At 41.1% G+C, this 17,968-nt stretch overlaps 1 protein-coding gene across 1 annotated transcript; it reads left to right on the forward strand.

Annotated features, from left to right (window-relative positions):
* The first annotated feature begins 2,873 nt into the window (after positions 1-2,873).
* LOC107777924 (uncharacterized) lies at positions 2,874-17,544 on the forward strand. The gene is made up of 11 exons (XM_075233637.1): positions 2,874-3,292; positions 3,999-4,086; positions 4,185-4,276; positions 4,381-4,499; positions 4,739-4,854; positions 4,924-5,051; positions 5,124-5,210; positions 16,326-16,386; positions 16,458-16,498; positions 16,577-16,697; positions 17,060-17,544. Exons 1-11 carry the CDS (start codon positions 2,928-2,930, stop codon positions 17,117-17,119), a joined length of 1,278 nt encoding a protein of 425 aa, XP_075089738.1. The 5' UTR covers positions 2,874-2,927; the 3' UTR covers positions 17,120-17,544.
* The last annotated feature ends 424 nt before the right edge of the window (positions 17,545-17,968 follow it).

The raw sequence follows: 17,968 nt of genomic DNA on the forward strand, positions 1-17,968 counted from the left end.
AGATATTCAGTATAGGATCAGTAGCTGAGAGTAGAAAATTAAAAATATCAGCATCTTTTGTTTGTTGTTCTACCCTTTTTTTTTTGGTTTAACCATAAGATACCGAAAAGCGTTGGTCGGTAGAGTTACTTGTACAATTGTACTTGCGCTGGCGAGAGAACTTATATTACATTATTTCTTTGTTATACTATCTTTTTTTGCTCCAAAATAAAAGAAGATAAACGGCCAGCTTAATTGGGTAGCAATGGTTAATGATAATACAATCAAAACACTGTTCCTAGCAGAATCTTAAGTATATTTGTGGAGAAACTAAAATTGTGACATAATATTAAGTGTTTGTCATCTTTTTTGATTGTTTAACGTGAACCAAAATGTTAGTATTATCATCGTATCATCCCAGGACCTTTTTTTTTCTCCACTAGTTGGATTAATGGATCATCCGATTGGAAATGATAACAAAATGCATAAGTCGTTAGAAGGAGTTCTAAAATACATATACATATTATATACCACCTAATTACCCTATTTCCTTTATGGGGAAGAAAGAAAATTAAGGAACCCGCAAATATTGGAAAAACTACAATTATTGTTAACCAAGGAAAATAATTCATAGTAAAGACAAGATACACTTGGACCATAAAAACCCGTGCTCAAAATATTGTGATTTTCGAGCACAGGTTTATCGGTAAAAAAAATTAAATGGATTCAAGTAAAGTTTTCTCGAACGTATCAATACGCTAGACCCATACTGCGAGTTGTTTCATGCCATAAATAAACTCGGACACTCAAGAAATCTGTTGGACACATCTCTTACAACCAACACAGTCCTCTGTTCGTGGAGCAGAAGCAATTTGTTTAGCCTTACAACCGTCCCAAGGTATCATTTCTAATACATCGGTGGGGCAGGCTCGGACACATTGAGTACATCCTATACACGTATCACCTTCCAGGTGGTGCATGGCTGTCGTCAGCTCGTGCCGTAAGATGTTGGGTTAAGTCCCGCAACGAGCGCAACCCTCGTGTTTAGTTGCCATCGTTGAGTTTGGAACCCTGAACAGACTGCCGGTGATAAGCCGGAGGAAGGTGAGGATGACGTCAAGTCATCATGCCCCTTATGCCCTGGGCGACACACGTGCTACAATGGCCGGGACAAAGGGTCGCGATCCCGCGAGGGTGAACTAACCCCAAAAACCCGTCCTCAGTTCGGATTGCAAGCTGCAACTCGCCTGCATGAAGCCGGAATCGCTAGTAATCGCCGGTCAGCCATACGACGGTGAATTCGTTCCCGGGCCTTGTACACACCGCCCGTCACACTATGGGACATTATTGGTGAACCGAGTTATTCAGTATTTGTGTTGCTAGAAGGTAACTATGAAATTAGTTAAGGTGTACACAAGTTGGTTCGGATATCATATCACGATTATCAAAAAAAAAAAAAAGACTAGTACAATGTAAAAAACTACGATAGTCAGGTCACAATGCGACTACCGAACACCATATAGAAATGAAAAAGTTGTAAGTTCCTTTATCAGATTGACAATCGGGTGTAAGTTTAAGTGACCAAGAGAACATTTTACCTAAAAATAATACAGTTAGATGATAATAGCTTGAGTATGGAAATTTATAAAGGACTAGGCTCTGCTTGTTTGGTAGCGTGCCCATTATTGGCTTGATATTTTCTTCCTTTTTCTTTCCAAACCTTCTACTTTCGTGTAATCTCTTCTTTTTAGTTTAACCATTTGATGCACAGAACTCGTTGACCCGACTAATTCAGATTTCCATCGTACGAAGCATACTATGTTGGTTATAGGCTCCTTATTTCATTTGGTGCTCGGAATTCATTCGTCTGGTTAACTCAAATTTTATCTGATCTAACTCTAACTAATTTGGATTGCATCGTAAAAAGTCCATTAGTGCTCCCTACCAAAGAGGACTTGAGAAGAGGACTTTACCCTCAGGATTCAAATCCGAGTAGAAATGACACCAGGTAGCTACTTTACAGGGCTATTATTTAGAAATTAGCCAATGTGTCCTGAATTTCAGTTTTCCAGATCAATTTTTCAGGATAAAAATTTTCCGAGTTGTCGTGAAGTTAAAAAATTTAGTTTAAAATTTCAAAACAAAATAAATACCGACAGTATAGTACATCATTTTACCACACTTCTTGGTGGTAGTCTTCTGTCCAATACTTGTTTGACAAAATTACGACAGTGAAATTCAAAAATAACCAAATTTACAAGTGATCATTCAAAAATAGCCACAGTTTCAAAGTCATCGAAATTTAGCCACTTTTCATGTAAAGATAAATCTGAACGAAAATACTGTTCAAAATCCGGAAAACACTCCAGCATAATATACTGAAGTTCCAGTATAATATGCTGGAAGTTCATACACATGTGCTCCAATCTCCAGTATATTATGCTGGAACTTTCCGCGTGTTGGAGTTCTAGCATAATATGCTGGGAGTTCATAACATTTGACTTTGCAAATGCTGACTATTTTGAATGACTAGTCCGAAAATTAGCTAGCCCATGCTATTTTTACAAGTTTATGCTTCTATTAAGTTGGTATTTGTTAGGATCAAATATTATTCCTCTTTGTTCTACTGTGATAAACATAGGTAGAAATATTTAATAGGAAAGAAATAGGGAGAAAGAAAAATAAAAATACCAAAATAAATAAATAATAATGATAATAATAAAGAAAATAAAGCTTGATCTCCCTTTTTGAAGCAAACTAAACTTACTTCATCAGTCTAAATAATCATATGGACCCCACATATGACAAGTTCAACCTACGTGTACAAATTCAATTGGTCAACTGAAAATCTTAAACCAAAAACAATTAAGTAAATAAGCAAATTATAAAACGACCCAAAAAGACAGCAAAATACACACACACACACACACAGTGAAAGAGCCTCCGCCATGGCAGCTAAAAAACGGCCGTCAAAGGTGGCGCCGGCGAAAGGAACCGCCGTAAATTCGCCGGAATCATCCATAAACAATCCAAAACCTAAATCGGATGACTCGTCACCCATAGCGCCGGCGAAAGTTTTGTTAATTTTCAAAATCTCTTTAATATTCTTAATCCCGTATTTTTACTTGATATTTTATCACTATAAGATCGAATCGGAGCTCCGGCGATCGATTCTCATCAATGCGGTAATTAGTTTGATCGGATTCTTCGGAACGGTAACTATGATTCCTGTTGCGTCTAAGTATATGTTGAGAAGGGGTTTGTTTGGATTGGATATCAACAAAAAAGGCACTCCTCAAGGCTCTATCAAAGTGTAAGTTTTTCTTTTTGCATAGAAAAAGAAATTGAAGTTTAATTTACTTGAAGTTCACGCATAATTTGTGAATGCAGTAGTTGAATTTAGTACTGATGCGAATTTATTATACCTTACTTCTATTTTGATAGTCCTTGTTTGAATTGGTTTGTTTATTAAGAGAAAGAAAGATTTTTGAAATTTGTGGTCTAAAACAAGCTATAGATATTTGTATGACTAAATCATCTCATTAATGGTAAAGTTAAATCATTTCTAGATATAGAAAGATAACATTCTTTTTTGGGATAGACTAAGAAGGAAAGAGTATTACATAAATTGGGAGGGAGGAAGTACTACATAATATGTAAATTTCAAACATGTAGTATGATCTGCTTAAATTCGAAAAGAGACATTCAATTTGAATAGAAGGAAGTAGCTTTTTGCCGAGCATGTGTCCATCTAGAACCTTTTTTTTTTGCAAAGTAGAGTAAAAAAGATATTTTTGCTGAATTGAGTGTCGGACATCATTTTTAGTGATGAGAATGTCTTCTGGGACCGTTTCGGGAAGGCCTAAATGCAGGTAGGACTGTTCTTTTTCTGGGACAAGGGGAGTGATTTCTCAACATAGTTAAATAAGAAAGTTTTTATAGTTAAGAATCAACCTCAATTAAGTTTTCCAGTGGTGCTCTGAAGCAATTTATGAGTGACTCGTATTGATTTTATGCAGACCTGAGTCACTAGGTCTTATTGTTGGGGGTGTGTTCTTGGTCGTTGCGATCTTGTTTCAAACTTTCAACTTCACAGCTGATTCAAATGTAAGTAAAGTTGCAAGCTTTGTGTTTTTTGGAGGTTTTTTTATTGCTTGAGGTCTGTTGAAGATGATCTGAATACCTCTTGACTTTGACTTTGGCAGTGGCTTGTTGAGTACAATGCTGCATTATCTTCAATCTGCTTCATGATGCTGCTTGGGTTTGTGGATGATGTCCTTGATGTACCTTGGAGAGTGTAATCCATTTCTATCATATCTAAAGGCTTCTCTGATGCAACTGGGACCTTTTGAAATCTTGTCAGCTGAGATTCTTATGAAGTTCATATAATATTTGAAACAGGAAACTGCTATTACCCTCCATTGCAGCCCTTCCGTTGTTGATGGCATATGCTGGGCATACAACTATTATTATACCAAAGCCCCTTGTATCATATGTTGGATTAGAGATCTTGGATCTAGGTAAGCAGCCTATAATTTCGTCATGCTTCTATATAAAAACCTTTAGTTGGAGTTTGCTAGATTTGCTTCCTTTAGTTGGAGTTTGCTAGATTTGCTGGAAGTACTCGAAAGTTTTGAAATGCACATTTAACATGCTTAAAGTCGTCGCTAACATGGACATAATTTTATACCACTTCATATCTTCATCATCTCCAATTGTTGACTTCGACTCGATGCTTCATTCTCTCTTGGTTTAACAGGACGGATCTACAAATTATATATGTGGCTACTGGCTATATTTTGCACAAATTCTATCAATATCCACGCTGGTATCAATGGCCTTGAAGTTGGGCAGACAGTCGTTATTGCAGCAGCTGTAAGCTAGAACTGTTCTCTAAGTATCAGTTTGACGATTGAATGTCATCTAACGCTAGTGTAATTACAGATTTTGATACACAACATCATGCAAATTGGGGCATCTGCTGATCCTGAATACAAACAAGCCCATGCCTTCTCTATTTACCTTGTTCAGCCAATGCTTGCCACTTCCTTGGGTTTACTTTCATTCAACTGGTACATCTTTGAATAACCTCAGAGTTCTCTTTCAGCAATATGTTTTACTTACTCTCCCCGCTGTCATTGCAGGTATCCTTCCTCAGTTTTCGTTGGTGATACCTTTACATATTTTGCTGGAATGACCATGGCAGTGGCTGGAATCTTGGGTCACTTTAGGTACATCTCTTCTTCGTGCTCTTTCTTGCCGGTAAATTCAGCAGTGCTTCTGCTAGTCTGCTTCTTGAACCATTTGATTGCTTGCTCGCTGTCTTAGGAAAGAAAAGGTGGTCCCATTTTCCCTTGTCAGTTTCACTTTTCTCATAGTGACTCCAAGGTGGCTGTCTGGCTGATGACTTGAAACCTAAGTTTTTCCAGTAAGTGACTGGAGTATTGTCTTTATTTATTTATTTTAAAAAGTGACTGGACTATTGTGTGAGCAACACAAAAGTGGCACCACTGGATGCTAGTCCTGTTCATGAAGGACCTACCAGACAAGCCTATAGCAGGGATAAAGTACCCATATTTGAAGAGGAAAAAATTGAAGGATCTTTGGACTCACTAATCCATAAAGAAGTTCTCAAGAACCAGCTTTCAAAGAGGAGAATAACATTACTTCGCCCCTAAAATGCTTGTTATTCACGCATGCACGCCCACACGTTTATACAGTGTACTTATTTTCGCAAAAATATGGTGAGAGTACAGTGTGGATTCTGCATAGACTTGTCCTTCCTTCAGAACTTAAAAGGGATATGGAATAACTAGTTTGTTCTTCTCTGGTCTTAGCTAATCAGACTATCTTCTCCTTTTGTTTGCATCATTCGTCTTTCTTTCTGGACTCTTGAGAACGGTGTATTAGAGATGATGCTCTTCCCTTTACCGTTTATTCCCATGTTTATGAACTGCTTTTTCCTTTGAGCTCCAAAAAACCCACATGATTAACTCTGTACCATCTACAGACGTGAACACTAGTTTTCTCCCTCTTCCGTTTTACATGACATGCATATTATTATGATAGTAGTAGAAGATTTGTCACGGGCTTAACTCCAGTAAGCTACGTGCGGACAACTAGACAGCCTTTATGCTGCTGCTAGCTTCAGTCCTAACCCAAAATAAGCACAGATTCGTGCTTAAGGAATGGCAAACGCACAATACACAAGGCTTGAAAGATAATGAAGTAAAAGACACATAAGAGTTTGGAGACCAAGGCCAATTTTCGGATTTACTTGATATACAAAAGGAAGTACAAGCTAAGTATATGAGATTTGCCTTCTAGCAAGGCTTAAGCATATCTATTTATACACAAAAACGTGCACTGATGGGTATTGCTGGCAGTGGACCCGTCCAGCTGTGTGGCACAACTTTCTGCTGGCATATGTGACTTTCATCATTGTGTTGGCACAAAGCCCGTCCAGCTGTTGTCCACTAATCCCTACTGGCCCAGATTGGCTCCCATGATTGTGTTCTTACCCAGCTGTGCAGCACTTGTTTTTGTTGGCAGAGAGTGGCTGTCATGATTGACCCAGCGGGCCGTGGGACCGTGTCTTCCATGTGCAAAGATTCCCTGACCTTTAGCAGCCAGGGTTGAGGCCCCTTATGCGGGAAAATCAGTCGTGAATTTGGCGGGTTGGCACATTCTCCCCCACTTGAAATGGCGACGCCCTCGTCGCCGCAAAGTTTCAAGGAATTGGGAACTTGATCTTCGAACTGCCCTTGCTCCATAACCCCCTTGTCTCCGAAGGGTTCCTTTGACTGACTGGCATGCCCCTCCCTAAGAAACTCTTTGGATTGTTTACTTGAATCCTCCGACTTCCGACTTCGGAGGTGCCATGTGTTTCAGATTCATGGCTGGAGATAACGCTCCTGAAGTAGAGTCCTTATTAAGGACTCGATATTTGCCTTCACACAAGGTCTTGTCAACCTTGTTCTCTGTCGTGGTAGCCAAAATTGTGGCGTCTTCCTTCTCGAAGCCCTTCACAATTTGCATTGCGGACAGTTGACTATCGACTTGCGGCACCCGAATTGTTGGTACTACACATGGACCCCTTGAGTCATAAATGTAGATCTGGTCAAGATAAGGGCAAATGAACGCTTTAACCTCGTCCCAATAGTCTAGCCCCAGTACCAGATCAAACACATCCATGGGAGCGACAACGAAATTCACACTCCCCAACCAAGCTCCCAAGTTGAGCTGTACATTGCGAGCAACTCCAAATATGTTGGTGGGTTTGGAGTTTACCGTCTTTAACACGGCACTATCGGGACTGAACGCAAGGCCAAGTGACTTAGCCCTTGCTTTAGTCACAAAATTGTGTGTCGTGCTGGTATCTACCATAATGCGAACATGCTGTCCGTTCTGTTTTGCATCCACGAACAGGGATCCTTTCTTCCTCATCTGAGGGCCCTTGCCTATCGCCACGTTGTCTAACGTACGACCCATTTTTGCAAGGTCAGGCTTTCATTGGGCAACCTGCTTTAAAGCAGGCTCCTTTACCACAACTGCGCCCAATATCAAGTTGGCAAGATGAGCTAGATCTGACGGTTGTTCAACCTGGCTACTAAGGGACTACAAACCGAGTCAAACCTGGCTTCTAAAGGCCAGGGAATCTTTGCACATGGAAGACACGGTCCCACGGCCAGGGGATCTAGCTCATCTTGCCAACTTGATATTGGGCGCAGTTGTGGTAAAAGAGCCTGCTTTAAAGCAGGTTGCCCAAAGAAAGGCTGACCTTGCCAAAATGGGTCGTACGTTAGACAACGTGGCGATAGGCAAGGGCCCTCAGATGAGGAAGAAAGGATCCCTGTTCGTGGATGCAAAACTGAACGGACATCATGTTCGCATTATGGTAGATACCGGCGCGACACACAATTTTGTGACTAAAGCAAGGGCTAAGTCACTTGGCCTTGCGTTCAGTCCCGATAGTGCCGTGTTAAAGACGGTAAACTCCAAACCCACCAACATATTTGGAGTTGCTCGCAATGTACAGCTCAACTTGGGAGCTTGGTTGGGGAGTGTGAATTTCGTTGTCGCTCCCATGGATGTGTTTGATCTGGTACTGGGGCTAGACTATTGGGACGAGGTTAAAGCGTTCATTTGCCCTTATCTTGACCAGATCTACATTTATGACTCAAGGGGTCCATGTGTAGTACCAACAATTCGGGTGCCGCAAGTCGATAGTCAACTGTCCGCAATGCAAATTGTGAAGGGCTTCGAGAAGGAAGACGCCACAATTTTGGCTACCACGACAGAGAACAAGGTTGACAAGACCTTGTGTGAAGGCAAATATCGAGTCCTTAATAAGGACTCTACTTCAGGAGCGTTATCTCCAGCCATGAATCTGAAACACATGGCACCTCCGAAGTCGGAAGTCGGAGGATTCAAGTAAACAATCCAAAGAGTTTCTTAGGGAGGGGCATGCCAGTCAGTCAAAGGAACCCTTCGGAGACAAGGGGGTTATGGAGCAAGGGCAGTTCGAAGATCAAGTTCCCAATTCGTTGAAACTTTGCGGCGACGAGGGCGTCGCCATTTCAAGTGGGGGAGAATGTGCCAACCCGCCAAATTCACGACTGATTTTCCCGCATAAGGGGCCTCAACCCTGGCTGCTAAAGGTCAGGGAATCTTTGCACATGGAAGACACGGTCCCACGGCCCGCTGGGTCAATCATGACAGCCACTCTCTGCCAACAAAAACAAGTGCTGCACAGCTGGGTAAGAACACAATCATGGGAGCCAATCTGGGCCAGTAGGGATTAGTGGACAACAGCTGGACGGGCTTTGTGCCAACACAATGATGAAAGTCACATATGCCAGCAGAAAGTTGTGCCACACAGCTGGACGGGTCCACTGCCAGCAATACCCATCAGTGCACGTTTTTGTGTATAAATAGATATGCTTAAGCCTTGCTAGAAGGCAAATCTCATATACTTAGCTTGTACTTCCTTTTGTATATCAAGTAAATCCGAAAATTGGCCTTGGTCTCCAAACTCTTGTGTGTCTTTTACTTCATTATCTTTCTAGCCTTGTGTATTGTGCACTTGCCATTCCTTATGAAGCACGAATCTGTGCTTATTTTGGGTTAGGACTGAAGCTAGCAGCAGCATAAAGGCTGTCTAGTTGTCCGCACGTAGCTTACTGGAGTTAAGCCCGTGACAAATTGGTATCAGAGCGAGGTTAACAGAATGGCAACGGATAGAGATAATGTTGATCTAGGCAACATTCGTGGAAGAGACGAGTCACCAACCCGGAAACTAAATCTGGGCAGTAAACCAAAAAGGACAGGGACGAGCAAGATGCGAGATCCCACCATAGCATCAACAAGTGAAGTACCACCCCCACAACAAGTTAGCCATGGTGTAGATGGAGGTTTGGTTGCACTTCCTTTGGAAATACGAGCAAACCTGATTGAGGCTGGTTTAACTGCTTTAAAACAACGCCTTGAAGTTGCTGAAGGCAACTTCTGCTCGCTTGAGTCTACTGCTCTAGAAGAACTGGGAGACGTCAAGGAGACTTTAGATCGTTTGACCGATGAGCACAAGGATGGACTGACCAACCTTGAGCTTAAGCTGACCGAGGCTGTATCAGCATTGCACGGGGAAGTTGAAGCCCTAAAGCAACAACTGAAGGCAGTAAGGCTTGCTGGAGGCACAGAACATGTTACTGTGCGTGAAACCAAAATCCAGGGCCCAAAACCGAAGGAGTTTAGGGGCGAACGAAATGCTCAAGATGTAGAGAACTTCCTCTGGAAGATGGAAGACTACTTCGAGCACCTCAACATCGTTTTGGAGGCTGCCAAGGTTCGTGCAGCAACGATCAGTAACAAGGGGAGTTTTTCTCTCTCTAATTACAAAATCTCTCAGGCACACTCCCCGAGGAGCTTGAGAACATGGAATAATGAGATTTTACAAACACCATCAGAGACCAAACAGTGAAGCGAGCCTATCCCTGAAAACAGATCCGGCGTACACCCTTCCAAGCGCCGCCACGCGCGGCTAACTGTCCGGCGCACCCTCACCACGCGCCGGCGCGTGAGCAGCTTTCCAGGCCAGATTTCATTTTTTTTCTTTTTGAACAGCCTCTTCGCTGCGTTGTTCCGACCACATCCATATATCTTCTGTGAATGTTTCCCACATGCTCCACATCTCATGACAAACTTCTAAATTCTGACAACTTTTACTTTTTTCCGGCGTTGGGGACCCTTTTCCTGCAGTGGGGAGCCTTCTTCTAGTCTGATTTGATTAAAACATGGTTCGTGATTATGGTAACAGTGCTAACAAGATTTTTTCACGTCTGGGGACAAATCTTTTGATATTTCTGAGGATTTCTCTGCTTCCGAAAGGTGGTACGATTGGGTTGAAAGGAGAAGAAATTCAATGCGTAGAATGACAGTTAGTAGGAAGGCAATGCTGTGGATTTGCGACTTAATGCACATGGCGTCTGCATCCAGAGGAAATAAGTACAATTCTTGGAAATTAACTGATCATCTACATAACTACTTATGTTCTCAAAAGTACAACAGGTACGGTAGATTCATAAGTATTGTGGCAGTTCAAGGGGAGAGGAGATCAGTCATTATAATTCCTGAACTGTCTCCTAACAAAGGAAAGGGAGGCATAGCTGCAAAAATAGAGAAGTTTATCCTCGAAAACACAGTCAACGTAGCTGTGCAGAATCCTCAAACCCAGGAGATCACATATGTAGCAACAATTGACCAGAGCAAATGGCAACCTAAGCAGGGGAATCTCACTTTCGTACATCAAAGTCGGCGTATCAGCATCCCTGGATCTGTTGCTTTAACAGATAATGACACTCTCAACAGATGTTTGGTTGGATCCTTTATTGGGAAGACATAAGCTCCCACTAGATCGGAACTAAGAAGATGGGTCGCAGATAGATGGAAGTTACCTTGCGGCGTCCAGATTTATGACCTAAACGAGCAACAATTTCTTTTTGAATTTCCCAACAAGAAGTTGGCAGAACAAGTTATGCTTGGGGCGTGGAGATGGAAACAAGAACCCATCAAATTGATTTGGTGGTCGCCGGGGGCCAGCTGCTCTTCGGCAGGTCTCGTTAGTGAGTCTCTTTGGATTAGGGTTATTGGCTTACCTTTTCATTTATGGTCAAAGGAGGTCATGGAGGAGATAGGGATGAAATGCGGCGGATGGGTTGAAACAGAAGAAGAAACGCTTCTCAGAAATCATCTGAAATGGGCAAGAATCAGAGTAAGAGGACCAATTGACAAAATTCCTAAATGCATTGAAGTGGAAAATGACGGTCTGGATTTCTCCAAGCCAATTTGGTGTGAATCTACTCCGACAGTGACTGTTGATTGGAGGATTACTGAGGAAAGGGAGTCTAGGGCTATGGTCTGTGTTTAGCCACATCTGGTGGCAGAAGATATAGGGGTTAGGGTGGCTGGTCACGTGGGAGAGCACGGGGAAGTGTCACATTTTAAAATTGGAAAACTAAAGGGGCATGCAGAGCGCGTGGAGGCTCCTGTTGTTGCTAGAAAAAACTCTGGGGCCGAAGACTCAAGTTTGGGCCTGGTTCAAAGGCCATTTATATTGCAGAAAGGAATCGGGCCAGAATTATTTTTGAGTAATCCACAAAAGCCCAGTCTTGTAATGACTGGTTATGGGGGAGAACAAGGGGAGTCATCTAACTCCAAATTGGGATTGTTGCTAGGGCACGCTGAGTACGTGGAGGATTTAGGGTTAAATGGTCCGTCTCTTGGGCCTAAAGAATCGAATTTGGGCCGGGCCCAAAGGCAGGAAATTGGGCCAGACCAAATTTTGTGCTCTTTCACTCCTTTAGAGCCCAGACCACTGAATATAGTGGATTCTTTCCTCGTGGAGATCGAAGCTATCCAAGCTTCACAGTCATGCGACTCTATATCAATGGTGGATTCAGCCGAGGTTGCAAAAGAAGATGCTAATGTTAGTTATCAGAATCAAAATCTTCTGCGAATTTCTGAAGGAAATGAAGAAAATTTCCATGATGCAGGGCCGGATATCGAGGGAACGGGCATAGAAAACCAAGAAAATTATGGGCTATAATTAATTCGAGTGGAACAATCTCAACACTGGCCAATTGAAGATGTCCAACCGCTAGATGTTCAAATTCAGATGGCGGAGTTAGAAGCTTCATTATGGGTTCACCGAAATGTTATGAAGCTAAGCAAGCAGTTTGGGGTGGACTTTCAGGGATGTGAATGGGAGGCCTGGTCTCTGTTCATGAAATTGGAATAGAAGAGGCACGAGAATCTACAATTTGGCATCAAATTCAAAGAAAGCGGATCAAAGAGCAGGGGAACAAACAATTCTACCAGTTATTGATGAAGGTACAAATTATCATGGAACGTGAGGGGTTTGAATGACTTTGAAAAGAGAAGTGATAAAATCTTTAATGCAAGAATGGAGAGCAGATATCTATTGTTTTCAAGAAACAAAGATGGAAGGGGAGATGGCGCATTGGTTAGGTCTTTGTGTAGCAACAGATGTGCAGACTATGCAGGTTTAGAGTCTAATGGGAGGAGGGGAGGTATTCTAATTATGTGGGACAAAAGGGTGTGGGCCGGGGAATTAGTTAATACAGGGTTACATTGCATCTCCTGTAAAATTTCTTCTCTGAATAGGAATTTCTCTTGGTTCCTTACTGGGGTCTATGCCCCAAACTGTAGAAGGGAGAGAGAGGAGCTTTGGTGGGAGCTGGGTGCGATTAGAGGAGTTTGTGAAGGTGTTTGGGTGGTTTGTGGCGATTTTAACACTACTAGATATGCTACTGAAAGAAAGAATAGCAGGGGTATTACCAGAGCTATGAAGGATTTTTCAGAAACTATAGAAGATCTAGAGCTTGCTGACCCTCCTTTATTGGGAGGTAGGTACACTTGGAACAATCATGATTGTTCTTCAAGAATCGATAGATTCTTGTTTTCAGCCGAGTGGGACGAGGAGTTTAACAATATTAAGCAATCCCTTCTTCCTAGAATTGTCTCTGATCATTGCCCTATTTCTTTGAAATGTGGGGAATGGGACTTCTCAAAATCTTATTTCAAATTTGAGAATTGGTGGATGGAAGTGGAAGGGTTTAAGGAGAGGGTGGTAGGATGGTGGAATTCATGTGAGATCACTGGAAGGCCAGATTATATTCTGGCTTATAAACTCAAAATGTTGAAAGTTAAGTTAAAGGAGTTGAATGTGCTTAATGGGGGGAGCTTGAAGAGGAAGAAAACTGAGCTTTTGAACCAAATTCAAAACTTGGATCTTTTGCAGGAACAAAGACCATTAAATGAGGCCGAATTACTTGAGAAGGCAAGCTTGCACATGGAATTCCAGGATATTGCAAAGAATGAAGAGATAGCTTGGAGACAAAGATCTAGAGCTTTATGGCCGAAACAAGGTGACAAAAACACCAAGTTTTAACTTCCAAGGTGAATGCAGCATTACAGAGGAAGATAATGAATTGTTGCAAGGTGAATTTGAAGAACAAGAAGTGTTTGAGACCTTGAAGCTATGTGCAGCTGACAAGGCACCGGGCCCTGACGGCTTCTCTGTGGGGGTTTTCCATAATTGTTGGGAGACTGTGAAAGAAGATGTCATGCAGACCATCAGGAACTTCCACAACAATGAATATTTTGAGAAGAGTTTCAATGCTTCTTACATAGCCCTTATTCCAAAGAAGAATTGAGCTAAGGAACTCAAGGACTTCAGACTGAATCAGTCTCATAGGAAGCATTTACAAGATCATTTCCAAACTCTTTACAGAAAGGCTCAAGAAAGTGGTGGACAAGCTAGTGAATGGGCATCAAATGGCCTTCATAAGAGGCAGGCAAATCATGGATGCTTCTTTAATTGTAAATGAATGTGTGGACTCCAGACTTAAAGGGCAGGTTCCTGGAATTCTTTGTAAGCTTGATATTGAGAAGGCCTATGATCATGTTAATTGGAACTTTTTACTCAAAGTTCTTTAGGATATGGGTTTCGGTAGGAAGTGGATCAACTGGATATCTTTCTGCATCAAAACAGTTAGATTTTCCATTTTGGTCCAAAGGGCTTTTTTCCTTCTGAGAGAGGTTTGAGACAAGGGGATCCCTTATCACCTTTTCTTTTCCTCTTTGCTATGGAAGGATTGAACCAAATGTTAAGAAATGCAAACAACAATGGTTGGCTGAAAGGTTTTAAAGCTTCAAACAGGAGGGAGATAGTGTGGAGATCACTCATCTTCTTTATGCTGATGACTCCTTAGTTTTTTGGGAGGCAAAGGCAGATCAACTAAAATATCTAAGAGTCATTCTTGTTATATTTGAAGCAGTCTCGGGGCTCCATGTAAATTGGAGGAAGAGCATGTTGTTCCCAGTTAAAGAAGTAGATGATATCCAGGCCCTAGCAGCTATACTGGGATGTGAGGTGGGTTCTCTACCAACTATATATTTGGCTCCAAGAACAAAGCGCAAGAGATATGGAATGGGGTTCTTGAAAGATGTGAAAAGAGGTTGTCAATATGGAAGAGCCAGTATTTATCCTTGGGTGGAAGGGTGGTATTGGTTAATAGTGTCTTGGATGCATTGCCTATATATGTAATGTCTCTGTTTCCCTTACCAAGCAAGGTAAGGAAAAGAATTGATGCACTAGGAAGGAACTTTATATGGCAAGGAAACCGAGAGAAGGAAGCTATTCATTTGGTTAATTGGAATTCCCTTATCACAAGCAAAGACAAAGGGGGCTTGGGTGTTAGGAATCTTAAAGCCCACAATCAGAGTTTACTAGTGAAGTGGCTTTGGAGGTACAATCTGGAGGTTAATGCTTTGTGGAGAAAGGTCATCCGTGCCAAGTATGGACAAAATGGACTATGGTGCTCTAACATTGTTAATAGTTCACATGGGGTTGGGGTATGGAAGTCAATCAGACTTCACCAGAATACTCTGGCTGATAATACATCCATAAAGGTGGGTAATGGAAGGAAAACACTTTTCTGGAGTGATAACTGGTTAGGATATGGCCCTCTCAAAGAACTTTTTCCTAATTTTTTCAGCATTGCAACATCGCATACATCCACTTTAGACAATGCCTGGGGTCAGCAAGGATGGAGTGTTACTTTTAGAAGGGCCTTGAATGATTGGGAATTAGAGAGGGTTGTGGATTTCTTTAATATCTTGGAACGTTTCCAAGGTCTTGGAGAAACTGAAGATAAACTCTGTTGGAACCTTTGCAGGAGTGGGAATTTTACGGTCAAATCCGCATACACTCTAGTTGCTGCTTCAAACCAACAGTTAGAACAATGGCCCTGGAGGTATATATGGAAAGTAAAGGCACCTTTCAAGGTGGTATGTTTTTCATGGTTAGTTGCAAGAAAGGCTTGTTTAACCCAAGAGAACGTGAGAAGAAGAGGTTTTCAGCTATGCTCTAGATGCCTATTATGTGGTTCAGCTATAGAAACTAATAGCCACTTGTTTCTTCATTGTCCTTTTACTGACAAACTGTGACAACTCTTTCTTAATATTGTGGGCCTTAAATGGAGCATGTCAGCTCACACTTGTGAATTGTTGAAGTGTTGGAATTACAATGGGGATATAGTGAGACAAAAGAAATGGTGGCGATTGGTTCCTGCGTGCATATGGTGGACAGTCTGGAAGGAGAGAATTTTAAGAACTTTTGAAGACAGAAGCAATTCTTTACAGAAAATCAAGATGAAGTGTTTGCTTTTGTTTCATTTCTGGTGTAAAGAAAGTTATGTTGAGGAGGCAGAATCTTTAGTAGACCTGATAGGTGCACTGTAATCCTAGGTTGACATAGCTAGTTTTTGTTCCTTGTAAATATAGCTTGGCACTGCCCTAGTGCTGTTTATTTTTAATATACATGTTACCATTAAAAAAAAAAAAAATACTAGTTTTGCTGCACGTCGGTTTTATAGGGAATATGTGAATTATTAATTGAAGTAAAATCTTAAAACTTGCCAAAATCATAGAGTGGTATAACAGTAGAAGTACATCAAACATCTTAGATGTACCAAAATAGACACACTTAAAGTATCACATTGATTGTGACAAAGCAACAACGACCCAGTAAAATCTCACTAGTGGGGTCTGGGGAGGGTAGTGTATACGCAGACTTTACCCTACCTCGAGGGAGTAGAGAGGCTATTTCCGAAAGACCCTCGGCTCAAGAAAACGAAAAGAGAAAGCGAGTGTCACTATTCTATGTGCTAATGACTTTCAGTTTCTATAGTTGTAGAGATATTTGTTTAATTTTCTTCATTTGAAACTTGAGACTAATGAGTTTAGTTTTGTCGATTTCCTTTCAGTGAAACACTGCTTATATTCTTTTTGCCGCAAGTCCTGAACTTCCTACTATCACTACCTCAGGTTCTCTCTCTCTTCTCTCTTCTCTCTCTCTCTCTCTCAATTAATTTTGGATCTCTAAGAATTCCTTTCAGCTAGCTGGTATTATACCTTGTCCAAGGCATCGGCTACCTAAGTAAGTTCTCTAATTGCAGTTGCTCAAGTTTTGAGTTTCCAGTCTGTGTCTGAACTAACTAATCTTGGATCCTTTCAGGTTTGACCCTCAGACTGGCTTATTGACCGGAACAAATGATGGGACACTAGTGAACTTTTTCTTAAGGCAATTGGGCAGAATGTCGGAACAGTCCCTTTGTGTTGTGCTACTGGTTTTCCAGGTAAATAACTTTTTCTTTCTCTTTTCATTTTTGCTTTTTACGCTTTTTCTATTTAAACAACGTGGATTTTCAGTCACTTCCTGATTCATCTGTAGTCATTACCTGTTACCACAGATGATTGGTCTTAAATCACAAAAAGGGTGATATATTTTCTAGTTAGTCAACGTAGTTATGCTAATAGTAACGCTGATTATAGCGTCCACAAACCTTGAGCTCGTGAATTGCATGTTTCCCTCCGTCTTCTGACCAACCAGATAGTGGCATTCTTCCTGTTCATGTGCATAACTATTCACACGATCTCTCATCAGATATGTTCTTATACATGGAAGGAATGTCAAGGTTAACAAATGTTTGTTTTACAGGCCATTTGCTGCTGCTTCTGTTTTCTGTTGAGGTGGCTCCTTACAGGATGGTATAAATGAAGCTAACACTAGAAGAGCTATTTCATTTTCGACGAAAACCAGAGGAATGAGTAACTTAATCCTGCATGAATATTTTGAAGGAAGTGGTAGCCTATATATTCATGCATGGAGTTCAAATGAACTCATGCTGTTGGATCTTGTAACCTATACCAAATCCGTAGGAGAACTTCGTTAGCTACCGTGTTGGCACGGTTTTTTTTTTTTTTAAAAATTTAATTTAGGAGAATCTATAGTGTTTCCACACTTCCCCTCTGGCACGGGTCATACTTAGTTTTCTTTTTCTTAGATTTTGATGTTGTAGAACGCGTGTATCTTGGTAATTATGTCCGTAATGATCTCGCATTCTCACCTAATTCGATTATTTTGAAGGCTTGGTAACATCTTTTAGAATCAGTAACTTGAAATCTTTGAATGCTCCTTTTTTAAGTCCTGGGAGTTATTAGATAACTGAATAGTTCAATTCCATATCAAGACACTCATTATATTGCCTCTTTTTTCTCACAAAATTAAATATTTAACATTAATGTGTATTCGGATCCCGCGCATAACGGGAGCTTAGTGCATACGGGAGCTTAGTGCATCGGGCTACCTTGCCCCTCTTTTTTTGTGTGTGTACCAGGAATAAAACTTTTGATGCAGAAATCGCTCGACAATCCATCCCGTTTATGCAAGTTCATGCATATTGATGTAACTATTGATTGACTTTCGTTCACTTCTTCATATATACACAATGCATCCAAAGAAAAAAGAAAAGGATCTTTACTCAAATAGATGGCCAGATTCACTGTTTACATCTATACAGTAATTATACATGATTATATTTACATGCATCTTATACATGAATTACAC

This window comes from Nicotiana tabacum, chromosome 16 (genome assembly GCF_000715075.1).
Source record: "Nicotiana tabacum cultivar K326 chromosome 16, ASM71507v2, whole genome shotgun sequence".
NCBI lineage: Eukaryota > Viridiplantae > Streptophyta > Magnoliopsida > Solanales > Solanaceae > Nicotiana > Nicotiana tabacum.

Coding starts and splice junctions, on each gene's coding strand:
- LOC107777924 (XM_075233637.1), top strand. CDS start 2,928: ATGGCAGCTAAAAAACGGCCGTCAAAGGTGGCGCCGGCGAAAGGAACC. Junction 5,052..5,123: donor GGTTTACTTTCATTCAACTG/GTACATCTTTGA, acceptor CTGTCATTGCAG/GTATCCTTCCTCAGTTTTCG. Junction 16,698..17,059: donor TTGTGCTACTGGTTTTCCAG/GTAAATAACTTT, acceptor TTTGTTTTACAG/GCCATTTGCTGCTGCTTCTG.